General features: G+C 36.7%; 5 protein-coding genes across 10 annotated transcripts; 1 reads left to right on the top strand and 4 right to left on the bottom strand.

The window, feature by feature from the left end:
* Positions 1–1,457: 1,457 nt before the first annotated feature.
* On the bottom strand, positions 1,458–6,983 carry LOC9301152 (kinesin-like protein KIN-7H). 6 transcript variants are annotated; one of them, XM_021012420.1, is made up of 15 exons: positions 6,745–6,983; positions 6,388–6,552; positions 5,725–5,946; positions 5,560–5,649; positions 5,362–5,462; positions 5,152–5,265; positions 4,992–5,073; positions 4,852–4,919; positions 4,689–4,754; positions 4,481–4,605; positions 3,894–4,230; positions 3,603–3,737; positions 2,380–3,525; positions 1,993–2,309; positions 1,458–1,908 (listed from the first exon to the last, which is right to left on the bottom strand). In XM_021012420.1, exons 3-15 carry the CDS (start codon positions 5,930–5,932, stop codon positions 1,578–1,580), a joined length of 3,120 nt encoding a protein of 1,039 aa, XP_020868079.1. In that variant the 5' UTR covers positions 5,933–5,946; positions 6,388–6,552; positions 6,745–6,983; the 3' UTR covers positions 1,458–1,577. The 6 variants fall into 6 exon arrangements, with proteins under 6 accessions (XP_020868079.1, XP_020868073.1, XP_020868086.1 ...); XM_021012414.1 differs by having other exon boundaries at positions 6,388–6,548; XM_021012427.1 differs by lacking the exon at positions 6,745–6,983 and adding an exon at positions 6,641–6,660 and having other exon boundaries at positions 6,388–6,548.
* Positions 6,984–14,066: 7,083 nt separating this feature from the next.
* On the bottom strand, positions 14,067–15,810 carry LOC9301151 (GATA transcription factor 5). Its single transcript, XM_021034349.1, has 3 exons — positions 15,743–15,810; positions 15,122–15,443; positions 14,067–15,035 (listed from the first exon to the last, which is right to left on the bottom strand). The coding sequence occupies exons 2-3, from the start codon at positions 15,437–15,439 to the stop codon at positions 14,334–14,336; spliced, it is 1,020 nt and encodes a 339-aa protein (XP_020890008.1). The 5' UTR covers positions 15,440–15,443; positions 15,743–15,810; the 3' UTR covers positions 14,067–14,333.
* Positions 15,811–19,699: 3,889 nt separating this feature from the next.
* Positions 19,700–20,115, top strand: LOC110225820 (the record flags this gene model as incomplete). The annotated part of the gene is given in 5 exon segments (XM_021015837.1): positions 19,700–19,741; positions 19,744–19,791; positions 19,793–19,830; positions 20,011–20,024; positions 20,027–20,115. Coding segments are annotated over 5 exon segments (231 nt in total), but the record flags the coding sequence as incomplete, so codon positions are not given.
* LOC9302832 (protein SHORT INTERNODES) lies at positions 19,952–23,763 on the bottom strand. Its single transcript, XM_002865028.2, has 3 exons — positions 22,495–23,763; positions 21,719–22,060; positions 19,952–20,287 (listed from the first exon to the last, which is right to left on the bottom strand). Exons 1-3 carry the CDS (start codon positions 23,123–23,125, stop codon positions 20,220–20,222), a joined length of 1,041 nt encoding a protein of 346 aa, XP_002865074.2. The 5' UTR covers positions 23,126–23,763; the 3' UTR covers positions 19,952–20,219.
* Positions 23,764–24,290: 527 nt separating this feature from the next.
* On the bottom strand, positions 24,291–24,947 carry LOC110225819. Its single transcript, XM_021015836.1, has 2 exons — positions 24,889–24,947; positions 24,291–24,684 (listed from the first exon to the last, which is right to left on the bottom strand). The coding sequence occupies exons 1-2, from the start codon at positions 24,891–24,893 to the stop codon at positions 24,291–24,293; spliced, it is 399 nt and encodes a 132-aa protein (XP_020871495.1). The 5' UTR covers positions 24,894–24,947.
* Positions 24,948–26,125: the final 1,178 nt, after the last annotated feature.

Below are 26,125 nucleotides of genomic sequence, written 5' to 3'. Positions count from 1 at the left end.
TGGATCGCCGATCGTCTTGTTTTGCCAATCGAAACCTAAAGAATTACGATCTCCTCCTCGTCACCATCTTCACATCGTCGGCGAGGTTTAGATCCCGGTTCACCACTGTCTCCTAGCTCTTCCCGGAGTCCGTACAGATTGCATCACGTCTGCGATTTCTCATTTTCTGTAAAACTGGTGAGTTTTTATTAGACTAATGAAAGGTATTTATAATGTTTTGAGAATACTATAGGGTTTTGGGTGAGTGAGCTCCTAAAATCTTGCTGATCAAGTAACAATATCTTCAAAATCTTTTATTTTTGGAATTGAGTAATTTTCTTGCAAATCTCGAAAAAAAAAAGAAATATAGGAAAGATAATTATGAGTAATTAGTTGGGATGACAGCCAATGGTAGAGATTTTAGAAGGAAAGCGAGAGATTTTTGGCAACAATTTTTGAACGTAATATCTTTGATTTAGGAGAGATTTTTGGAATATGCTTATACCGAAATATATGTATAATTATCTACATTAATGACGATTTTTTTTAGATTTTCTTAAATGTCTTATCCAAGATCCAGATATAGTAAAACCGAATAAAACTCGGATCCAAATTATTAAAAGCAAAAACCCCCTGCAAAAATATATATATATATTGTTATTTTTATTTTAAATTTATTGCAATTTAAATGGGCAATTGCCTATATTTAATAGAAAAATGATATAGCTTATTATTAGAATATTAAACAAATTTATTAACATAATATATATATATATATATATACTGTTAAAAAAATAAATACGTTATATTGTTAAAATCTGGACATTTATTATGAGCATAAATATGAAAACGATTTTCCATTAAAATCGGCTATTTATTAGGGTCATTAATATGAAAGATATTAAGACAACATGGCTTCATTTATAAGTTTGAAATTAAGAGAACATCCCTTAAATTGCTAATCCAAGATCCGAATAGACTAAAACCCGGGTCAAACCCGGATCCAAAAGAATTAAAGCAAAAAAGTACTATAAAAATGTATATGTAGATACGAAAAGATACTGCGTGACTTACATATAAGAAGACTCTTCTTTAATTTGAGGATCAACCTCTTATCTTTCTATTTGTTCTCATACAGATGTTCTTTTTTGGCTCACGTTAGGTCTGAATTGTTATAGACACGTATTGTTGTTTTCACTACTCTTGTGAAAAGCAGAAAAATTAAACAAACGGAACGTATAAGATGTGAAGAAATATACGTACTCGTATTCAATAATAATGCTCCAAGCAAATTAATGCAGATATGTGAATTTCCAACAAAATTTTAGCAGGAGATGAAACTTTAGAGGTTGGTTTATCCCAATTCGCAATTAGGAAAACAGTAGGCATGATTCATACTCGTCATTAAACGGCACCTTATGACGATCATAGTCAGACAGATGTAGGAGATGCCAAGATTGGTAAAGAAACAGAGTAGATGCGCTAATCACAGAAGCCACTACCTTCAAATTCACTAGATGTGAGAGACGATTTATAAAATCAACATATACGATCAAAGAAAAGAAGAAGATTGTGAGAATTTTTTTCGGTCTTTGTAGTTACAAAAAGGAGAGGGACAAAACGCTGCGTTTCCAAAGACTAGATTTCTTGGGACGAGGTGGTCTGAAAGCATAGTTGACGCCAAACATCTCTGTGGAAGTCAACTTCATGTCCACGAACCCATTGAGCTTACCAACCAGGGAAGCGCTCTCTCGGACATGACCCATGTCTTTGTAATCCGACCAGAGCCGGTGCGCCAGCTGGACCCGCCTGTGACTCGTGTTGAGCCCAATGCCCCATCTCAAGAACAAGTTCTCTCTCTCTTCTTTCGACAGTTTCCTCTGCATCAGCTTGCTCAGCTTATACCTCTCCCTCGTCAACGCCCTCGTGCTGTTTGTTTGTACATTACATTACTTGACTGTCTTACTAAGCCAAAAATTAATGAGATAAAAAAAATATACAATGTGAAATTACCAGGAGATTAGGGTCATATTGTGGCCATCATTGCTATTTTGGGCAAAAGATTCTCTGATGTACTTAAGTCTACGGAGCTCTACCTCCAAGTACAGGCAATCTTTCTGATCTCCTCTGAACAGAAGGAAGAAGTAGCTTCTGTGTGCCATAGAGACTTTACACACGTGCCATAGCTCTATTATCTCCCTCTGTAGCCTCTTGAACTCCACCGGCCAATTCAAGGGCGTGTCTAAGTAGTCTTGTATTGGGTCCATTGCTGCATCTTTGAAACTCTTCGTTGAACTCAATGACAAGAACTTCTGTTCCATTTCCTCCATCTGCCCACAAATGAAAGATCAGTGACACATACTTAGGTGATTTATCGAAAGCAAGTAAAGCAAAACTAACCGAGCGATGAATGATTTGCTTGTCTTTCTGAGCACCAGTCTCCTCTGTTCTGTCCTGGCTTATTGAAGCTCTACCACTTGTCTGGAGCTCAAACACAGAAGCATCAGATGGCCGAGACGGTGACTCATTTGGCGACATTTCATTACTGACACCATGTGAAGCAGCATCCGCCGTTTGAGTGTCACTCAAGTTTCTCTCGAACCAAGTTGTTGGCATGCTCCTCCCGCTAAACTCATCCTGCAACAACCTCTGGTTCTTCATGTCGCACATTGTCAGGTTTGTCTCAACTGATTTGACAAATTCTTTGTCGTACCAGCTTGGCGGTGTATCAACATCTTTATCTAACCAAGAGGAGGAAGAGCTCGATAATAAGCTTGGTCGGCAGCTTCGACTTCTAGTCAGCTTCATGCGTCTGAACGGTTGTGAATCTCTCTCCATAAGCCAAGAGAAAGGCTTTTCAGGAGAGGGAGTGAGAAGTGCTGGAGGCGTTGGGATTCTTCTCAGGTTAGACATGCCTTTATCAAACTCAACAGGTGAACATTCGAAATCACAGAATGGAGGAGTTTTTGCGAGGTTGGTTTCTTGTTTTGGTTGAGGAGAAGCACCACTGACTTCCTTTACTCTTTCTTCTTCTTTGTTTTCAGCTTCTGTGGGTGGTCGTAAGTTCTTTGGCTCTGTCACACATACTGGTTCTTCTTCACTCACAGCTTCGTACTTGTCTGGACTGCTCTCCGGCATCTTTTCCTCTGGACCTATACTAATATCTGACTTCTCCGTTTCTATGCAGCGAACTTCCCTGCAGTTATCCTCAGAATTTTCGTCAGTCTGTTCAGCCATTTCATAAATCCGCTCCTCCTGAACATGAGGTTGACCTGTAATTTCATCTATGTGAACATGAGATTGGTCTACAGTTTCTGTCCCGTGAATATCAAGGAAAGGAGTTACAAACGCAAGCTGTTGCGGACTACTTGATGCAGAATCTATCCTGAAATCTGATAGCTGAAAGACATTCTCTTCATAACTATATTCAGTTGATCGTGGAGATATACTGGAGCGGTGAGCTGATATAGGGCTCAGTGGTGTTGTATTCTCAGAGTCCCATGTACTGCGCACTCGCAGCTTGGGGTATTGATGTTCCAACAGAACCTGGACATAAACGAATTAATAAGAAGCAGTGAAAGGATATCCACGCTCAGTAAAATGAATAAGTCAATATAACATACATTTAACCCTTCTGTTTCTGTTGATAGCGTTTCTTTTTCTGGTTTTTTCTCTTCTTCAACCATTCTTCGAAGATCTATAATCTCGGAACGAGCTTGCTCTAGTTGTCGTGCTAGTTGGAGTACCTCTTTCTTTAGCTGTTGGAAAAAGGATAGATCATAACTCAAACTTCCAAACTATAAGGTCACTTGGATTGTGAGCAAGACAAATCAATAAACGATAGGAAAAAAGTATGTGTAGTTGCAGGACCAAGGAAGATGATTGATATAATAGTGAGTTCATGGTATAGCTACCTTTTCAACCTCAAGGTTTTTCTCCGTCAGTAATGCAGTTGTGTCAGAAACAACTGAAGCCTGACCAGGGCTTCTCAACTCACTTTCCAGTTTAGCCAACTCCCTCTGCAAGTGCTTTACTAAAGCTTTATCAGACATGACAACATTGACTTGTGCATTTGTTGTCACCTCCTTTGCGCAGCTTGCAAATAACAGTGTGTTTCTTGACTGCTCTACATGGATTCTCGCAGGACTCATAGTGCAAATTATGGCAGTTCTTGCATTTCCTCCCAAAGAAGACTGAAGTATGCGTGTTAGTTTTGAATCTCTGAATGGAATGTGCCCAGTTTTTCCTTTACTGCATGAAGTAAACCACATAAGCTAGTCTTGTTCCTAGCAAGTGACAAGATGTAAAGAAGAACAATACTGCAAACTTAACATAAACAATGTAAAAAGGTGATAACATGGTGTAAGCCTTGTGTTTGAGCCAGAGAACTTGACTTTCAAGTACAACAAATGACTTTCAAGTACAACAAATGGGTGCTCAACAATATTAATAGACCAGGAAATTTACTTTTAAGCTCAAAGCTAAGTGCTTACAAGCTTACCTTAGCTTACGGATCACAGTTCCCAGTGTTAACAAACTTCGGTTTATATGACAACCTTCTTTTAACCTTGTACCGGCTGATAATGATTGAGATGCACGTTCACTTCCAGCAAGATCAATGAAGTTCTGCACAAAAATTAGTTACTCAATGGATCCGCTTCAACTGATTTTTTGGCAGATTATTTGATGGAAGGTTCAAAGATATGTACCACTGTCGCTGTTAGTGTACTAAACTTATCATTGGTGGAAAATTCACGAGCTGTGCTTTCAACTGTCTGTAAGAAGGTAGGAGTACTAAGATGTAAGTTAAAAAAATAACATCATGAAGAAGGCAGTGTTGAACCATAGATATAAATCAACAAGATGCCTTACCAATCTCAAAATCTGATGAGACCGGGAGCTAACTTCATTTAGAGCTGTCTCTCCAATCTGCCGTTGAGCTGCAAATGGTTAAGACACTTGTCAATATTGTTGCAAAACATCACTAGTATGCCATTTTGGATTATCTATACCTTCGCAGACAGATAGAAGCTCCTTGAAATGATTCCAGTCTCGCAGAGTTTCCTCTGTGAGTTTCTCAACAACTGTCCCTTTCTGTCAGAAAGAAAATGCCCAGCATGAGAGATTTCAAAAAGATCATTTGTACAAAATAAAGGAAAGTATCATATTTACCTCAGGGTCATCTAAAAGTCTGAGTGGACTAGTATCTGTACTTAAGAGATCTCTTACAGACTCATTGTAGATCTCCATGGCAGAGAACTTAAGAATGAATTCTCTTTCCTTGTGCTGCAGAAAGTAAATACATAACTCTAAGGTAAACGACTACGAAATGGGCTCGGGAGTACAGTAGAAAGATATAAGGATAATGTATTCTTTCTTTACCATGTCAATGTAGCCATATATATCAACCAAGGCGCAGTCAGTAATTCCGCTCATTGTATACGTCTTTCCACTGCTTGTTTGCCCATATGCGAATACACTAGCTGAAAACATGCATGTGAGTCGTATTACTTATATATGCAAGAAAAGGAGAGTATTAATGCAGGGAAAGAGTAGAACGCAGAGGGAAGGATGAGATACCATTAACGCCACTGACAACGGAGAAAGCGACTTCCTTTGCCCCTTGTTCATACACCTGCCTCGTACAACAATCAGGGCTAAACACTCTGTCTAGAGGCAGAGAAAAAGCTCAGTAAGATAGAAAGAAGGAAGAGCTCTGATGAAGAAAAGACCAATATGTCTTACCAAATGTGTAAGCAGAAGGATACATGGAACGTTCAGAGATAGAAAGATGGCTCCGGTAAATGATGGTAGTATTGTTGATGCACTCCCAGTCCGGGACATCATTCCTAAACTTTTCCTTGTCGTTTAAAGGGCGCATACGAACAGAAACATAAATCTTTTCCTCAGTGCCGCTTGGTCCTAACATCTGATCATCATCTTCTGTAGTCATCTTCTACCCCACCTCTGCCACAAAGGAAACCATGACAACAGCATTATATATATGGAAAGAGAGAGAGATAGAGGCAAAGTCAGTAATATGAGAGACAAACCCAAATAATTGTGTAATCAACAACTCAATGATTGGAGCCAGAAAGTGGAGTCAAAATCCATATCAAAGAACATGTATGTATACACGCTTATAATAATAAAGTATGTAACAGAGAAGAAGAATGCAAAGTCAGAAAACCAAGATTCCTTAGTCCTCAGTGTCTGAGACAGAGACAAACACAAGCTTCAAATAAAAAATATGTATGGAAATGGTCCCCTATAAGAGCAGTCTGTCAAAGGTGTTACATAAATTACAATTGCCTAAGGCCGCTATTATTATTTATTATAACTGCATTTGCTATAAACCAAAAACAAAGACAAAAAAAAAATATACTAAAGAATGAAATCAATAATAACCTTAGAAGGAAGGAAGGAAGAGGGAGGAGGAGTAAAGAAGATTATTATCACAGCCGCTTCTGTAGAATGTTCGATCTTCTGGCTCTTAAGGAATCATTTGGGTAATGAAGTCCATGTGCAAGACTGCAAGTGAATTATTTCAAAGACAGATACATGCCTGCCTGCCTCCAAACAACAACCATCCAAATTACAGTTAGCCGTAAATAAATCGAAATTGTGACATGCATTTGCTAGATAGAGCTGCATGACGAACCCCCAAAGCTTGGGTCAGGAGAGTCAATAAAAATTCGATGATTACACGAAAACGCACAAACGGGTAAATTAGCCCGCCCGCCCGCATTCGAACAAATTCCATACCTCAGAGTCAGAGGCCGTGCGTAGCTCTGGAATTGATGCCTATAAACACCACCGAGAAGAAGATATTAGAAGACCCCCAAAATAAAAATCTGAAAGATCCAGACAAGCCACGATTTTCTCCTCGGTCTCTTTCCTCTTTGTGGATAAATCAGAGTTTCAAAATAAAAACTGGATTTTGTGAGGATTTGGCAAATCCTCCGGAAACTGCCGCGCTAAAGAAAGCAAAGCAGATATATATATATTTTGTACCTTCAATTACCCTTTTTACCCCTACTCTCTCTTTACGTAGTACCCCTGTTCTAAAAATCCCCGCCTAGATCCGATTACTCCCCGCTTAATCGCTAGGTCCATCCTATCCGTCTCGATTAATGACTAATCCCTTAAAGAAATCAGTCACCCGATTACTCTCCGCCTAATCCGATTACTTTCCGCCTAATCCGATTATTCCCCGCCTAATCTTACATACTCCGATTATTTTTAGATTGCTAGTGTAAAAAAACTTTTTATTTTTGTTATTCAATCATTTGAATTGAGAGTTTGTAATGTTTTACAATAATTTATGTTCAAATTTTAATAAAAATCAAAAATTTGTAATAAAAATCATAAAAATTTGTCTCAAAAATACATTTTTATGTATTTACTGCAATTTTGAAAATAATATTGGATTAATATGTTTTAAAAATATTAAAATAACCCTAAAACTAATCCCCGATTAATCCCCGATTTTAATCCGATTTCTGATTAATCGCTAGGCCCATGCCGAGCGCCCGACTAGCGCCTAGCGATTTTTCAAACAAGGCGTAGTACCATTACCTAGCAGCACTCGAAACATCCTTCAGCCTTTCGCTGTCTCGTCTGTACACTCCCAACTTTTTCCAACTAAATATTTTTGTTTTTCCAATATACTATTAATATTGCATTCATTCATTCAAAACTACACAGAGATTTATTAGAAGATCATTTTCATGTAACCACTAACTGGTAAATTACATCATTTTTCCGCTTTACCCAATCACCTATCGATTATCTTAGTGACACATCACAATCGCAAAGAAACTTGTAAATGCTCTTGCAAGCAACATGATTCATTCTTGTACACCAACAAAAACATTACTTTTCTTTTCATTATCTCTTTTAAGTATCTATCCTTAAAGAGCTATTCATTATATAGCCTCCTTATTGCTCCTTATTAATACTAATAATTTCTAATAAAAAGTGTACAAATAAGTTTTAAAAGAAAAGAGAAAACACACAGCAGCAGCACTGCACATGGGTGTTCCGTTTTTGTGCCTTTAAATAATGCTTATCGCTGAGGCAATGCATGTGCACTTCTCTTTTCTTACTTACACCCTAATTATTAAAGAAGAGCTCCGATGCCCATTTTTACATTTGCATAACTAATTGATGTGTAAATGATATGTTTCATTTTTCCAAACTAGTAGATGATTGACATTTACGTGAGGCAACCAAATTAAAAAGCATACTTTAAGAAACTTACTTATTAATACCTTGTTACGTTTTTGATAAAAAGAGAGAAATAACCAGGGTAATTAATTTCAAACACGTAACGATTTATTGGATACAGATGTTGGTTGGTTCATGCATGAATACTGTATCGTGGTCGGTAGTTGAAGTATTGAAGAGACTTGTGTTTTTTGTATCGTTTTATATAGAAAATAACGCAATAATTTGTATATAATAATTGTGTGATGGATATTTTTATAAACAAATATATATCGTGTTCTATAACTACAAAATTAATGTCAAAGTGGATCTTTGGGAGAAATAGACATGTAATCAATTAGAGGACCATGCACATGATGTGACTGTGGACAAAACCAAACAGTCAATTATGAGATGTCACATGATGATGCGGACAAGTCAACGCTTCTACTTCCTTTTTACTCTTTTTTCTACCTTAGGGCCTCGTCACCAATGGGTCGGCTCTTGTCATAAAAGCCCATTTTTAAGAATTAAGCCCACTTTTTAGGCCTTACTACACCGACAGATGAGACCCAGCACTCACGGTCCTTTTCTATAACAAAATTAGAAAATCGCAAAAACACATCCCAAAAGTGAAGTAGCGGAAGCTTTAAGTATAGAACTAGAAATCCGTTGATTCCTCGGAATACCGGAAAACTAGAGTTTCTCGGATCTGTTGATTCTTCAGAATACCAGAAACGAGAGAACGTTAGGAATTCGTTGATTCTCCGCGAATACCGAATCCTACGTCTTCTTATAATCGTTGAGATCTCTCGAGATCTACCGAAAACAAAGATTAGAGAATACTCTTCTCTGAAAAACTAAAAACTGTACAATTTTATTAATCAAATCAACTGTCTACAAAAGGAGGCCTTAACGGCTTATTTATAATAAAACATAAGAAAACCCTAGAATATTCTAGAAACACTAAAAGATAAAGACTAAAATAAATAATATAATTAAAATATAAATAAATGGGAATCATCCTAATTCTACGCTACATCAGGTCTCACCGGCCAAAAAAAGATTTGTCCTCGAATCTTGTAACTGCGCTGCATCAAAAAGTGTTAAAACAAACAAGGAAAATAGCACAAATGGTGAGTCCGTGGAAGGAATTTGTGAATCCAAAGAAAGTAGAAGGAAGCAGCTTATTAAGAGTTAGATCGAAGAGAATCAAAGAAGAGAGCACTACCAGGATAACAGTGAGACACAAAATTTCAGCAAATGGGTTTTGTAAAGTATAGTTTATATCAAAAATATTCAAATCCCTTGTAGTCTAGCTGGTCAGGATACTCGGCTCTCACCCGAGAGACCCGGCCATTACATCAACAATGTTAAGCCGTTCCACAAAACTCAGTTGGCCTACAAAAGCACCGCCTCCCATTATTGATAATTCCGTTGATGGGTAAGTGCTAAGGCCCATTATGGGGTGCCAAAGAAAGTAAACGTTAGGAATGAAGAAGCCAAAACACGTTGACGTGGTACGATCTCTTCTAAAGTCAACAAGTTAGGCGAGTTCGGTACACTCGCTTGTCTCTACTCCATTTTTCTCCTTACTGTAGAAAAGACCTCAAACCGAATAACAAAGATTCCCCCTTTTTTAAAATAAACTTTTACAAATTAACGTGCTAATATTCATTTTTAACAGTGAACAGATTTCTAAAACCATGTCTTTAAGAAAATATTATAATTAAGTCGTTAAATATGTCTTAGATACTAGACTACATGATTCCATTTTGAAAGTACTTGATACCATGATCTATACTGTTCATTTGAATTTGACAGATAATGTTTCAATTTCGATGACTTTTTTCTTATTATTGCAGTTTACATTATTAATAAATAAGGTGTGTCTCATATACTGGTGAAAAAGGTAGGTCACACATTAACCAAACAATTTTTTTTTTTTTTTATTTGGTAAAAGTACACCAAACATTTTGATTTTAACTACATATATTATATACCGTACGTATTTGACCAACCCTAATCTAGATATATACATTGTTAACACGAAATCACATGTTAGGTTCATGTAACTTCTACAGTCATATCAAAATACACATACATTGGCAATCACATAACCCTCTCTAGCTACGTATCATATCATAGACACTCATATATACACAGATAAATTCATAGAATACAATAAAACTGAAATAATAATTTTTGTTTTGTATAGCTAAGTCTACAAGGTTTGATGTTTTACAAAACATAGCTTCTTCTGATAAAAATATATAAAGTGAAATGTGAAATGATCAGTCTTCTCCATCGCTAGTTTCCAAATCTAAGACATGATACTTTTCTCCGAGAGAGTTGGAACGTGAATTAACTCACGAACGATGTGGAAAGCACGTGACTCTCGTAGTAATTAATTATAACATTGAAATATCAAAATAAAATAAAACTTAAACGGGGAACGGGAACTGCTTTAACATGAATGCGTTCAAAGAACTTCTCCGAAATATGTTCCTTTCCGCGAGAGACTCGTGTTGTCTGTTGATGTCTTGCGTTTTCATTATCCACCGTACCCCAGCTCAACTAAGCCTAACAGTTAGACGACCAATCGACTCCGAGAAAATGGAAAGTTTTGCTGTCAATATGACTGTTTGCTAGAATCTACCATTTCTTATATATGTCAATGCCAAAACCGGAAGCAAAACCAATAATGTTGAGGGTTAAGAATGAAGAGATGCATAATGGACTCATCCTTTCATCAAATTAAAGACCATTGTTGAATACTGACGTAAACAGACATGGCAATGATATCGTCGAAGCAGACTTATCGTCATATGCCAACATGGGTTAAGTGTGGTAATTTCACTAGACGAATCGTAGAATGAACGAAGATAAATTTTGTGACGATAAGAAATATGTTGCTCCATCACATGTCTTGTTGGCTCCCACTGACCTCCCTAATGTGGGCACACACCTCAAAACTAAACTTCATGAAACTAAATTTTTTCTTATCCATATTACAAACGAATTTTGAGGAAAAAAGTAATAATATTTTGGAATGTCAACTTTGAAACAATGGAAACAAATAGCTTAACATGAAAATTTGTATGTGTGAAGGTAGCCTTTTTTGTTTGTGATTTTTTAACAATGACAATTTCGACCATAATGAAATTGTATGAGTGTTGATTAAGAAAATCACACAATGAATTTGTTTAAAGGAGAAAAACAAATTCAATTAACTCTCATGCTATTTATGATCAAAGACTCAAAATAAAAGGGTGAATTTGATTGCTTATAGACAACGTTAGGGTTTAGCTCAAAAACAATCGAGAAAACTAGGGTTTTTGTGTAAAATTGCCGATCTCCTAAATAGATGACAAACCCCCCCCCCCTATTTATACAAGACTAGGACGGTTTAAAGATAAGTTAAACTTCATCCTTTTTGGGGTTTGAATCTTCTAACTTCCTTTTATCTCCTAAATTCTCCTCTATCCGGGAGGAAAACTTCTTTTTCTTCGAATTAGGAAATCAGCCAGGCGATCTCCCTATTTCGGGTTAAGGTTGGCAGGCGATCTCTTTACTCTGACCCATTAACAGGCGAAACCGGAGTACCCCGGTTTGACTGAATTCTTAGTTTAATTCGTAATTTCTTTGGTTTAGGCCGGTATTGTCGGAGGTGCTAATTCCTGCACCAACATTGAATCTAACACTCAAGTAGTTAATTCAAGTAGTCTTTTGTTATTTTATATAAATGCCAAATGAAATGGTTAAGCAAATTTAAGAGATTTCGGGGTAAGGGAAAGTGGTTGGATGGAGCGGATAGGCTATGTCAATCACGTGACTCCCAAGCTTTCCATTTCAATATTCACCATCTTTTAAATCCATTTCACACTTTCACCATTTCATTTTTTCTCTCCGGTAAACAAAAATTAAATACGTATTTCAATGCGTGTTCTAATTTATACGATTAAGCCTTTGGATTTTCCTCGTTGGAATTTTTAGTTATTAGTTATTACCAATATAGGTTTATTAACTTTTTTGTTACTATTATTTCCTGCTTGGTTTTGTAGCCTATGAGTTGTTTTAAGTCGATACCAAAGTAATTTAATAATAGTATATAGTAGTATTCGAATAAGCAAGTATCATCCAAATATTTGCATTCTGTCCCAAAAAGGATTGACTACAAATCTGTCTGATGATAGTGTTATAATTTGTTAACATTTATTTATTCCAAATTTCTATAAATAACACCCCCTTAAATCTTAAATTGAATAATAAATTTATATTCAGTTTTTTTTTTCTTTTTTGGCTTGCCAGTTTTTGGTATATAATTTGTGGACTTCATGAAAGTTGCACTTAAAAGCCCTGGTTAAACAGGAAAAAAATCAAAATTTATTAATTAAATAAAATTTAATAAATCAAAAAAGTTTTAATAAATTTTGAACATAGATTTTAGAGTCTTAAACTTATACGAGCTATGGCAATGACACCTCGTGCTAATCCCAACCAACAGTCAACGAATATATTCTACATATAAACACTTGCATAAAAATATCGAATCCGTTTTTTCTTACTCCCTCCCTTTCAAAATATAAGTCGTTTTAGGTAAAAGCACTCCGATTAAGAAGATCTACTTTTAAAAAGTTCAACCAATCATAAAAGAGACTGCATAATATAAATGATTATATAATATTAAAATAATATATAATATGCATCGAAACTCGAAAACGACTTATATTGTGAAACAAAACATTTAGTCCAAAACGCCTTATATTATGAAACGGAGGGAGTATTATTTAATGAGTATAATTCTCAATCTAGGTTTTAACAATTTCGTAGAAACAATAATTATATCATATGATACTGTCGGTGTTATCTCAATAAATATAAGGATATAGAACGATACCGGTTCTTGAACGTAAAATTTCGGTCCATTCCATGACATACATGTATAAAACAGTTATATAATTTAGTATGACTTGATGTTAATTGACCACTAGTAATTTTATTATATCGCCTTTTATGAAACACATACAATTGACGATACCGCGTTGACTACGTGATTTTGTTCTTGGAGTGTTAAAACCACAATTAATTAATCTTACAAATACAGAATTCAGGTGTCAATGAAGAGTTTGGTTAACAAAACAAAAAAAAAGATTGATTTTTCTTTGACTTCAAAAAACATAAAAGGTTTGATTTATCTACTACTAAAAATCGTCGAAACTGAAAATTCATTTACGAAATTGATGTTACCGAGTCAATGTTAAAAGTTATAGTCAACCATTTTGGCCGTCAAACAAGGCTCTTCCTCATTTAATCGCGTATGTTTTAAGCAAAAAACGTGATTGCTAATTTACTATAAATATGAAATTAAAAATAACTGATAACCATTTTGAGTTTTGACGCTAGCCAATAAGCAAAACTAAATGATTAAAGGATGAATTTATCGATTTCTTTTCTCCCATTTGTATAGACCTAAATATACGTTAAACATATATATACACAGAGATATGAAAGCTAAAGACTAAAAGAAAGAAAGTCGCTAACCAACTAAAGAAAATATTTTAATACTAGAAATAACGACATGGTTTGGTTACAGAAAATTTCAAAAGTTATTTTAGGTTTCAGTTCAAAAATTCTAGACTATAGAAACCAAAAATTAAGAAAGAGACAAGGCCACATGTCGCGTGACCATGAAACACTACATAATGGTGTCACTTTTGGTTTGGTCCATTCATTAATGCGATGGTTTGTAGCGTTCCTAAAAAAAAGCTATAAACCAATTCGAACGGTTTCAAATTAACTCCATATTTTCATTACCTTTGAAATATTCGGAATGTAACGTATCGATCCATGTAAACAAACTTTATGCTATAACGCAAAACTTTGAAACGGGAAAATTTTGAACTGAAAAAATTAACGCGAAAGAGTACAATACAAACGAGTTTTTTTTTTAACTAATCAGCTACTAAGAACTTACGGAGACTCCTAGCATGAAAAATCAAACTACGGTAACAAAAAAAAAAAAAGTAAATGCTAAAAATAATGAAAGTAATATACAAGAAACAAGTCAATGAGAAACTAACTTGGGGCTAACAACTGAACCGGCTCGGATCCTAAATCTCTGCTCTAATTAAGGCCCTATTTCTTCAAAAACTTGGTACAGCTTGTGGGGACTGAACCATCTGGTTTAAACCGGGTTCGTTGTCACTGGTTGGCTCCTTCTTCCGCCTCATCTCCATGACTTTCCGGTGGTGGTTCGAGTGGAGCTCACTCGAGAATGTCGGGCTACAAGCGGGTCTGTATTCGGGTAGCAACCGACCCGACTTGTACCGGACACCGCACGCATTGCACAGGGTCTTGGCTCCCATTGGCCCGGCTCTCCACTGCGGAGTTTTCTGAACGCCGCAGTGGCTGCACCTTCGCTGAGGTTGCAGCTGCTGCAGCTGACCGCAGAAAACAGACTCGGCCGACCTTTTCTTATGCTTCTTGGGAAACGGTGGCCTCTCTGACGTGACCACTGGCTCGAGCATCTCAGCGCCGGAGAACCACGGGCTGGAAGGACGCGAAGAGGAGGAGGAGGTCGAACCGGACGAGGAAGGACCTGAAGAGGACGACGAACCAAGCGACCAGACCTTGACTCCATTGCGGTTACGTTTGCTACGGGCTTTAGCCGGAACAGGGGATTTGAAACAGGACTCTTCCGTGGCCGGAGTCACAGGGTGTTTCCGGTCACCCGTTAACCACGACGGTTTCTCAGTGGGGGTTCCGGTGAGGTTTGGACCCGAATATTCCGTGAAGGAGTCATCCACGAAATGAGAGAGCCACTCAAGGTTCGCTAAATCATCCGCCTATACCAAAAAAAAGAAAAAAGAAAAATTAGAGACAAATTAGAGGGAAAAAGAATCAAACTTAAATCCAATGGTTTATTAGTTACCGGAACAGAGAGTTCGCTTGTAGGGAGAGAACCAAAGTCGTCACAGCCGGAGAGATCGCTGCTCCGGCGAAGAGCGTCTCCGTCGTCGTTGGGTTCCTCGGAGGAAACACGGACCATATCTTGTTGAGCCTTGGGGTCAGTATCTTCGTCGGCGAAAACGTCATCGTTAGACAAGTCAAGCAAGTCGTCGACGGAGAAATCGTCGGCGGAAAAGCCATTCGGAGCGGTGGTGACGGCAAGAAACTCTTCGTAAACCGGAGGAGTCGTTTTGAAAGCCATCTCTTTCCTGATGCTGCTCTTCAACGCTGTTTGTTCCATTGTCCTATCGAAAAAAAAGAATTCAATCTTTATATCGAATTTGTTCACATTCTTTTTCAAACGAAACGTAAAAAAAACGTTCCTTTTTCTCGCAATTCCAAGACAGAGAGAGAAAAAAATCACGAACCCCAAAAAAAACAGACGACCGGGAAACTCAATTACGAAAACGACCCACAAACAGAGTCAGTCACGAGACTGAAATGAAAACCCAACGAACGAAGCAAATTCAACAAACATGAAAATAAAGGCATACGAAACCCTTAAAAGAAAACCCTAAAATTGGACAGGAATTAGGGAAAGTACCTGATACACAGAGAGAAGAAGAACGAGAGAGAAGGAGGAAGGAGCGGTGGCGAGAAGAAGAAGAAGAAGAAGAAGAATAAGAGGAAAGAGATTAAAAAATGGATCAAGAGATGGTTATGTGAGTTTGGTAAAGCATTCAATTTGGTAATCTCAGCCTCTCCCTTTTCTTATTTCTCGAAACGCTTTTTACTCTCTCTTTTTTTTTTTTTCTTTCTTTTAAATAAACATAAAAAGGGGCAAAAAAGTATTTTTCTAAAGATGGAAATAACCCAACCGGCAATAAATCTATAAATTTTGTGTATCAGTAGATTCTGTTTTATAAATTCTTACGCGTATTTATGTTAATGAAAAAGATACAGAAGATAACAAAAAAACGGCACTGTTCATTATTACAGAGGTAAATAAGATCTTCATGAGTCAGTCCGAGAGTATTTATTTATCTCTCCTGGCATTTCTTATTTCTTTCCTAAAGGTTCCAATTAAAATGATATTTACTCGTTTTTCTTTTATTTTCTTAAGATTTGTTTTATAAAAAGAAAAAAGTTACGTGTTTTTCCTAGTTTGCCCTTGACCGCATTGATCGGCGCTCATCTTGGGCAATTATACTTCCCGCTCATTGGTTTTTGATTTCACATTTTTAAGTTAAAACTTTATTTAGAATTAAAAGTTAAATGTCCCCAATACTAGAATTGTAGTACTATTATTATAAGTAACCAGCGTGAATTTGATTAAGGTGGTGAGTGAGGAAATAACGAAAATAACCCTAAAGAGTAATAATGGAGAAAAGCATGTCTTCGGAGTAAAGGCAAAGTGAGGAACTGAGATGATGCAGAAACCGAAGGCAAATGGCGGGCCAGCTTTTGTCCTTCTAACACACCACGAGAAAATGATTCTCTCTCTCACTCACATTATCCTTCAAACCCCAAAAATAAAAACATTATTTTTCATATAAGAAATTAAAAAAAATAAAAAATCCATTGAGACAAAGAAGATAAAAGAAAAATATCTGTGGAGATTCTCTTTTCTTCCAATATTTACCTTTTTTCAAATTGTGTAGATTCTCTTCTAATCTTTTGGTAACTACTAGTTGAGTTGGGATAAAATTTTAATAGTTAGCATTATCCATGTCGGAGTCAGTAATAGTATTATTGCTTAGCCTTTAATTTTAAATGTTTATATATGGTTGAACAATATTTTTTTGGCATTTTGCATGTATTTGTTTGTATTAAATACAGAATCTGCATGTTGTTTAAGACTGTTGAGTTTTAGAGCAATGGAAATCTCCCCATATTTGGAAAATGCGTGATGATTGTATAAATTCCAAACAAAGGCATCATTATAATTATATATCAAAATTGAATTAGCGAAACTTTTTTTCCAAAATGTGCATACAACATTTTAAAAGAAATTTTTTTTTCACAATCTTAAAGGATTAAAATGCAATCCTAGCCTAGAAAAGTTATTAATATTGGTGAGGTAAAATGAGAAATAAAGTGGAGCCGCCAGCTTGAGAAGTAGTAGCCACGTGTAATGCTGACGTGCCGTGTTTTGTTTGGCTGTGTCTCATGCGTTTGACGTGAGTCGACCAATCAGAATTCCCCGACGGCTAATCTATTGTTGTTTTGTTTTATAAAAATCACAATTATTTATGGGAAAAAAAAAAAAAAAAAAAGATCACACTCTTGCCTAAATTCTGCTTAAATACGTATATTCTTACGCGGAGTCATAAATCCCTCAATTTTGTCAACAAATTGGCTAATTTGAGAAAATATTATGTAAAAATGTCAAAAAACCAATTGACAGACGTATTCGTCGGCAGAGAGCCAGAGACCCTCATTTCTTGATGGGGTCTTTATGTTTTTTGTTCTTTAAAAATTTTGAAATGTCAAATTAAGAAGAAAAAGGAGAAGAAAAGTAAGAGAATCTATGACAGAGAGTGTAAGAGAGAGGAGGTATAAGAAGTCCCACGAGATTTGTTAGCCATCTCCCCCATTTTCTTCTATGGACCGTACCACCAATTATATGAAGCGCGGATTTGTTAATTTAAAAATAGAAAAAATAGATTTTGACAGCGGCCCATTGTTTGGTTTTATGCATAAAGACATATAAGCAAGGGGATAAATATCAAATTTGAAACTTTGGAGCCGCCCACATTTTGGGTCTGGCGCGGGAAAATTATTCAATTTTGTCACATACTGACACCGGGGTAGACTGACTTCTCAAACTATCTAACTTTCTTGCATTACTATTTTATTTTTTAGATTAAAGAAAAGCAAATCTTTATATGTCTTTTGTATATGAAACGAGTTTGAGGAATCTAGACTATATAAAAAGACGTACCGAAAGTGAAAACTAAGAATAATATATGAGACGAGAGAGAGGAGGTTGTCATCTACGAGTGATAAACCAAAATGAATGAATGATGGCGCCATTTTCGTTTTAAAGACAGCAGACCCCAGAGAATCTATCATTCAATTTCATTTTCTTCCTACTCTTTGGTTTATTGTATCATATGGGCTCCATAAATATGGCCCAAAATAGAAACCCTAAAGAAACTGCATATAGAATTCTCATTGCTCGATGAGATGGTTTTGTTCACCTGATATAATCATCAACTGGGCCACCAGCCTGCAAATTGGGCCCAAAGCATATGCATGGTCGAGCCGATCGGGTAAAACAAGAAAAGAGAAGATCATAGGGATAACGCGGCTAAACTTTCTGCATTCCGTAGGAGAGATCTCTGTTCTTGCCCTTGACAGAAAAATAAGGTCGCCGGACACCACGAGAAGCAGTTTCCGGCTAGCTGTACGTTCGCTGATCCAGGCTTCATCGCCATCAAAGGACCCGGTACGACTCCGAATAAGAAATTCCCGCCTAGTAATAGTGTCTGAAACCCGGCGAATTCGGATCCAGGAGATACGAGTTTCCAGACGTACTCGGTCGGAATCATACCAAGGAAGTTGTTGTTCTCTAACGACAGAGCTGAGAGCTTTGGTGATAGACCCATGAACAGAGGTAGTGAGCCTTAGATCTGACCCAAGGGAGACTAATAGGGTGAATCTAATGAGGAGAATCCATTGAAGGAGAGTGTTAGCTGTTGCAGAGACTGATGAGTGAAAATGAATGATGGGATTGAGCCACTGGCTAAGATCGGATTACTTGGAGAGAGTTTAAAAGTTTGAAGCTTTCCGGGATCGTTCCTTGGATGAGGTTGTTTCGCATGAAACTTGAAAGACACAGGAATTTATGTATAGAGAGATTGAGATATTCAAATAGATAATGTAAATTTATATCATGTGTGTGATGGTCCATCAGACATATGCGTAGTGAAGACAAAATCTGTACAGTGAGGTGTGGTTGCCCCTATCACCATCCACCATAACTCAGAGTCAAATGAGTTTTAGATTCTGTTAAGATTCCAAAGCAGAACAACTCGTGAATTTGGATTTCTTGACATTTTACCAATTCACATGTCATAAATTGACACAGAAACTTTACAATTTCTTTCATTTTCTCCCAAATGTGACGTACCCATTTGACCAAAAACTTGTCAAAATCTAAACTTAAAGTCTTGGTTGTTGACATGAATAGAAGAAGTAATTATAGCCTTATAGGAAGCAAGGTTGGTGGGTTAATGTGCAGCTGTTGCTGCTAGCAAAGGTTCCAAATCATTGGTTCTCACTAACTTTAAATGTATGGAAGAAGACGAAAATGTTCATATTATCATATATGATGGGATAACTCACTACCGTTAGGTGTTCATATTAACTGCTTCTTTGTTAATCTGAAACTAGAAGACCATTCGTATAATATGCAAAAATTGGACGTTCTAGTTAGAAAGATGCATAATTACATAGCATAAACTAGTGCTTACATCGATCATGATACTCTCTTCTCTGACCTTTTTATTTTCCTCTGAGCTGTGATTTATGCTTATCATCAAGAGACTAAAATACTATCGAATCCGTCGACAAAGTGATTTAGTTGCCCAATTCCATCTTTTTCCAGTCTCCGGAAGAAGAGAAGATGGAGAAAGATAAACAGGGGAAGAGGAGAGTGGATCAGAAACAGAGACGAATGTGCCCAAAGTTTTTTTTTTTTTTTTTTTTGGTGTGATCGAATGTGCCCAAAGTTAGTTATATGATGTCGTCGTGATCCCTCATGGATAAGGAAAAACAGGACCCATAACTCTAGGGCTTTGTACTTTTGTTTGAACCAGCAAGGCTTAGTTTTGGGCTATTTCATCATTTGGTTAATGGGAACTACAGTATTGCGTTCTCTTTTATGCTGCGACACTAAAAATAAAAATTCGGTTTGGAAAGCTTGATGCTGTGGACCTGAGGCTTCTGTTTTGTCCCCTTGAAATGCAATGATGCATTTGCAAATTGTCTCTCAGACGTGTCACTCACTTATTGGTTAAAACAGTAAAAAATCCCATGGTCCCACTTGCGTTCTGATATTAAAGTTGCTGCTTTTATCACCATCCATCTTCATGATCCTTTTCTACGTGCAACAACATCAAACTCTTGACTCTTGAGTCTTGACCTGCAAAAAAAAAAAAGTAATTTTAAGTTTTTCAAAAGTGAGATTTCGAAGAAAAGGTGCGAGCTGGTACGGAGGAAAAAAATCTCGGGGACAAATCAGGTGGGTTTAGCCGATTGAGGTTTCACGGGACCAATTAATTTATAATATGATATAAATGTAGATTACATAATAATGCATGATTTGTGTATCTTTTTGAGAGTCTTCGCAACCCCATGCATCATCACATGACATTTGTTTCTTCTTAACAAATAATTAATCCGAATGAGTTAGTGTAATGTTAGCTCGTTTTCCGATATCCTTTTTGCATATCGTTATCATTTTTGAGGTGACGTATAAATTTAATAATGAAAAAGAGCGTAAGAAATGAATTGGGAAAGAAGAGCAAGTCTTTTAGGTCCAGACATAAACATCTGCAGAAATGAAGACGCAGACCAGTTTTATACCTTTTTCTGTTCCTCCGATCCCACTCACTTATAAATTGTAATAGAATTTACACTCTCTTTCTAACAAAAGAATCCTAATACACATACGATGTCAAAACTATATAGAAGAAAAAAATATGGAGAAACTGGATATCAAGATATATATATCTATATATAAGAAAAAACATTCATGTAAAGAGTCGGATGTTGCAGTGAGAATGAGAGTGTAAAACCGAATCTTTGGTTTTATATTAGAGTAAGACGTCTCATATATGTATCTGTCTCTCTTCAAATGTAAGTGTACTGACATTATATATCAATCATAGCAATGATAGCATCACATAATAATAATGACATTATACTAACATTAGGGCTAACGGCATATCGCAGTCGAATGATATACCTGTAACCTTTGCTAGTGTGTCTGATATATTGACCAAATGCACAAGAAACCTCAATTCATGTCTTGACCCATATTCCAATATTAGAAACTTGTACTAAACGACGTTAATATTTCTAGTCTACACGCTAATCAAATCTGCAATTAAATGACCTAAAGGAGTAATTTGTAAGGTTAATTAATGGTTAATCAAACGTCAACAAAAAAAAAAAAGAGTAATGTGAAAAGCTGACAATAAAACAAGGCTGAGTTTAACGATCACAGTTGAAAACTGCCAGCTGCGAGGCTTTTGATGTGAGCTTAATTTCACAGAGACAGGTTCGTTGACTTTTTAAAAAGTTGAAAATTGGGGTATATTACAATCAAGTTAATTGAAATTATAACCACAAAACTTGAACTTAACAATACAAAGATCAGGTAACAATTGAACTTTAATAGAACATTATCTCTAGTTAAATTACTTTTGACAACAAAGATTAGCACGTTATAATCTCTTCCTCCCAAGATGTTTTTAAACCCTAATTCTACGGTAAGAATCTAAAAAAAGTTATGAATTGTTGTACTCTCAGTGTAGAATTCAAGATCTTGAGTTGGAGAAGAAGTGCGTACCAGTCATGAAAGTGTTGATGGGAGTAGGATAATTAAGTGAGGCAGGATCGATATAATGATCTGAAGTGGAGCCAACGACTCCATTGTTGCAGCTCACGTTTGGGCTTGATGATGAGGCCGATGGGCCTGCGGTTATGAGATTCAACGGCTGAGATCCACCGCCTGAGGAGCTTCTCTCGGCCGGGCCTTGATCGTAGAGAATACCTCTGAAGACGTGACCACCTATACTCACAGCTGTTTTATATGCATACTCTTCTTCTTCATCATCTACGGAACTCACACGCACGCACCGGAAAACCGCCGGCGACCGAACTTCCGGCGGAAAGTTCCCAACCTCTAACACTAGGTGGGAAAAAACAGTTAATCATGGTTAATTATAAGGTTGGAGCATTTCTTACGTATGATTTATTTGTTTCTGGTCTAAAGTCAAGTTAATAATTAAGTATACTACAGCATTAACAAAAAAAACAAAAAAAAAAGTTGATAATTAATTACAAGATATAAATGCAAATATCAAGATCGGCGAGAACAGTTTCTTCCTGTCAATCCAAGAGTCAGTTTTACTCATACACAGTATTTCCATATTATAAAAAATAAAATAAAAAAGAAGAAGAAAATCATTAACTTTTTTTTTTTTCTTTCTCGGAAACGAAAAAAGAGAGAACAAAAAAGCTGATCAACAAGAATAGGGTTTCCGTTTCAGCAATTGAAACTAATCAACTCAAATTATTCCAAGATAACCAAAAAAGAAGGCTAAAAGAGAAATTATGAGATACCTGAAGTGTTGTTAGTCGGTATACGAGTGCAGACCAGGGAAGTCGTTGTCGCCTGGATATGCTCTCTCTGCCGTTTAGGGACGCTCTCACCCTGCGGCTGCGACTGCGGTTGTTGACCGGAAGCAAGCTGCTGCTGGCGTTCTCGGCGTTTAGCGGCAGGAACCCACGTGCTCTTCACGTGAGTGGGACACTCAAGGCCTCGGCTCTTGCAGCAAGTCCTACATCTCATGTGAGCGCAGTCTTTCTTCGATTGATTTCCACAATCCTGGCAGCTTGGTCCGCCGCCGCCACTACTGCTCCTCATCATCATCAGCGCACCGCCGGAAGTTTCAATTAAGCTCCGGTTGCTCGGTCCAACACCTAAACCCGCAGCGGAAGTGTAAAGATCCAGCCTTTCTTGCTGCTGCTGCTGGAAAATGATTTCTTGATTGTTTGGATGTTGCCATAGCTCAAGGGTTCCTTTGTAAGAAGGAGCAACTTCTCCACCGTCAGCGTTGGAGTTAGGGTTTCTGCACCAAAGCCAAGATTCTGTTCCCGAGGAAGAAGGATTAGTAGTGTTGGTTCTGTGGTGGTTGTGCTCGTCTTGGCTGTTTCGTCCTCCGCCTTGTTCTAGCGAGAAAAATCCTGCCATTTTCCGATACCACCAGCCATATATGACCAATTTCAAGAAGGGCTTTGCTTTACCACATATCTTCTAGTCTAGTAGACAAAGATCTTGACTTTCAGAGTGAAGAAGAAAAGATCTCTCTCTCTCTCTCTCTTTGATCTTAATTACCAATTTCTCTCTCTCTCTCTCACTCCCCGAGAGGATGAAGAACAAGACGAAAGAGATTAACTTAATGGAAGAATGTAGAGTAGTCTCTAGGGTTTGTTTTAGAAATCGAATAGAGGTTTCTTTTGGTACTGAAAAAAGTTGGTTTGTCGGTATGGAGAGTATTTAAGAGGGGGAGAGAGAGAGAGAGATCAATCTCAGAGAGGTTTCTTTCTCTATCTCGCGCTCTGCAACGCCGCCATCACCATAATACTACTCTTCTTGCTCTCTTATTAAATTCTCTGTCTCCTCTCTCTCTCTCTCTCTTTGTTTGTTTTCTAGATTTTCCTTACACCAATTAATATCACAAAACACTTCTCGGACAAGATATATCTCACCGTTGATCATCACATGTTGAAGATCCTGCGGTCAATATGTTGCCACGTTGTAAACTTCGGCTTTTACTCTCTCCGTCTTTTCTCTACCGGAAAACACGCTGCCGCTTCCCTTTTTTTTTTATTTGTGTTTAGTAAAATGCTACTCCCTCCGTTTCAAAATATAAGCTGTTTTGGAGAAACTTTTTTGTTTCATAATATAAGTCATTTTCAAGTTTCTATGCAAATTATATATTACTTTAATATTTTATGATTATTTATATTATGCAGTATCTTTTATGATTGCCTGAACTTTAAAAAAGTAGATTTTCTTAATCAGCGTGTTTTTAGCTAAAACGCCTTATATTTTGAAACGGAGGAAGTATTATTAAATGGGAAAATTCCCAAAAAAACCCCAACTAATTAATATTTGCCAGAAAAAAACCCATGTTTTTTTCGTTGGCTAAATAAAACCTCAACTAATTTTCTGGTTGCTAATAAAATCCGAACTATTTTTGGATTCCGAATTCCTCTCGTCTCTGTTACGGAGGTTAACGTCGTTAACGAAAATCCTAAACGCTGTTAGGTTAATAAACACATGGTTAATAAAAGACGATTATACCCTCTCTTTGCAAACACACAGCAACACGAGAGGTTGACATATACATTCATCAACCGTTGTCCTCAACACCTTTAGCTTCAGCTTCTGCCTCCACTTGTTCCTCACCATCAGATTCTTCATGTTCACCACAACCCATTTGATGAATGTATATGTCAACCTCTCGTGTTGCTGTCATTACTTCCATACACATCTGCCTAATCTGGGAGTCTTTGTCTTCATAGATAATCTTAGCTAACCCAATTTCTTCATGTCGAAGCTTATACCATACTTTCTCAACCAACCCAGACATCCCATTTGCTTCACAAAACTCGTCGAAGATGGACCACGTGACATAATCGGGGTCCAAGATCATGTCTTCCTTCACTAAACCTCCTCTGTAATCGAAGAAACCTTCTTTCACAGAACCATATCCACCATAATGCATCTTCACATTCATAACGTCACTGCATTAAGAGAGAAAGTCATAGTTAGGTGATTACAGAAAAAACAAAAAAAACAAAAAAACCACTCTAAATCGACTACCCGAGTCTCGATTCAAACCCTAAATCGAGTTCCCAAGCCCATCTCGCACTCAATTTCGAAACCCAACCCGAAACCCAAATCGATTTCAAACCAAAACCCTAACAATCGAGTACCGAAACGCATACCTCATCTTCTCCAATGCTCTTGTATCTCTTCTCAAACACAAACGCCTCGATTCAGACTGTCGACATCGAAAACGCCCAAATCGATTTGGGATTCTGGAGAATCCTAACCCTAATTTGTTTTCGATTTGGGGGTTTAGGGATTCAAGCTCGATTATGTGTGTTTGCAAAGAGAGGGTATAATCGTCTTTTATTAACCACGTGTTTATTAACCTAACAGCGTTTAGGATTTTCGTTAACGACGTTAACTTCCGTAACAGAGACGAGAGGAATTCGGAATCCAAAAATAGTTCGGGTTTTATTAGCAACCAGAAAATTAGTTGAGGTTTTATTTAGCCAACGAAAAAAACATGGGTTTTTTCTGGTAAATATTAATTAGTTGGAGTTTTTTTTGGAATTTTCCCTAAAATAATCATAAAATATTAAAGTAATATATAATTTGCATAGAAATTTGAAAACGACATATTTTGAAACGAAAATTTTTATCCAAAACACCTTATATTTTGAAACGGAAGAGTAGTATTTATAAAATTTAATAATGAACTTAAAATATTAAAATATTTATGTATACAAACATACTCTGATATATCAATTGTCCCGTATACCCCATGAATCTTAATTAATCTACCAATTAATCCAAAAAAAATCTTGACGAATTTCTGACTGATCTAGACTTCTAGTGCATTATGCATGTTTCAATTGCTTCAGTATATCAAAATACAGACTAAAGATAGTTGACTAATGCGAAGAGGGGTACTATAGTCACTTTCTAGTTGAAATACCAAAATACATTTAATGGAAGTGAGGCTGTGAAAAAATGTATTCATGAAATGGATGAACGTTACTGTTGACGACATTAAAAAAAACAAAAAATAGCAAAATCATCTATCCAACCTCTTCACCATATTGTAAACAATGTTAATGTATCTATGAAATGGATGTAAAAAACAAATTTAAATTTGATCTAGCAGCTGTAAATTGCAGAAATCAATTTGGATGTTTTAATGGTTTTCTTGTTATGACAATGTTTATGTATGTAAGGGTTTGTTGTATACTTTGTTGAACGCAAGTGTTAAGTATTACTCCATGAGTGAATGAAATTGAGGAGAAGAAAAGGGGATAGAGTTCGATGAATATATGCAATCATTTAGGACCGAGAAATTAAGGGGGAGTGGGCAAAAGGGACAGTGACATTCTCTCGGATTTTATTCTTGTACATAGCTAAATTACAAATCCATAA

This window comes from Arabidopsis lyrata (genome assembly GCF_000004255.2).
Source record: "Arabidopsis lyrata subsp. lyrata unplaced genomic scaffold ARALYscaffold_8, whole genome shotgun sequence".
NCBI classification, from domain to species: Eukaryota; Viridiplantae; Streptophyta; class Magnoliopsida; order Brassicales; family Brassicaceae; genus Arabidopsis; species Arabidopsis lyrata.
This window is presented reverse-complemented; position numbering and strand designations above follow the sequence as displayed.

Coding starts and splice junctions, on each gene's coding strand:
- LOC9301152 (XM_021012420.1), bottom strand. CDS start 5,932: ATGACTACAGAAGATGATGATCAGATGTTAGGACCAAGCGGCACTGAG. Junction 5,650..5,724: donor TCCTTCTGCTTACACATTTG/GTAAGACATATT, acceptor CTCTGCCTCTAG/ACAGAGTGTTTAGCCCTGAT. Junction 3,738..3,893: donor AAAACCTTGAGGTTGAAAAG/GTAGCTATACCA, acceptor TTTTTCCAACAG/CTAAAGAAAGAGGTACTCCA.
- LOC9301151 (XM_021034349.1), bottom strand. CDS start 15,439: ATGGAACAAACAGCGTTGAAGAGCAGCATCAGGAAAGAGATGGCTTTC. Junction 15,036..15,121: donor CAAGCGAACTCTCTGTTCCG/GTAACTAATAAA, acceptor TTTTTGGTATAG/GCGGATGATTTAGCGAACCT.
- LOC9302832 (XM_002865028.2), bottom strand. CDS start 23,125: ATGGCAGGATTTTTCTCGCTAGAACAAGGCGGAGGACGAAACAGCCAA. Junction 22,061..22,494: donor ACCGACTAACAACACTTCAG/GTATCTCATAAT, acceptor TTTCCCACCTAG/TGTTAGAGGTTGGGAACTTT. Junction 20,288..21,718: donor CATCAACACTTTCATGACTG/GTACGCACTTCT, acceptor TTTTTTTTGCAG/GTCAAGACTCAAGAGTCAAG.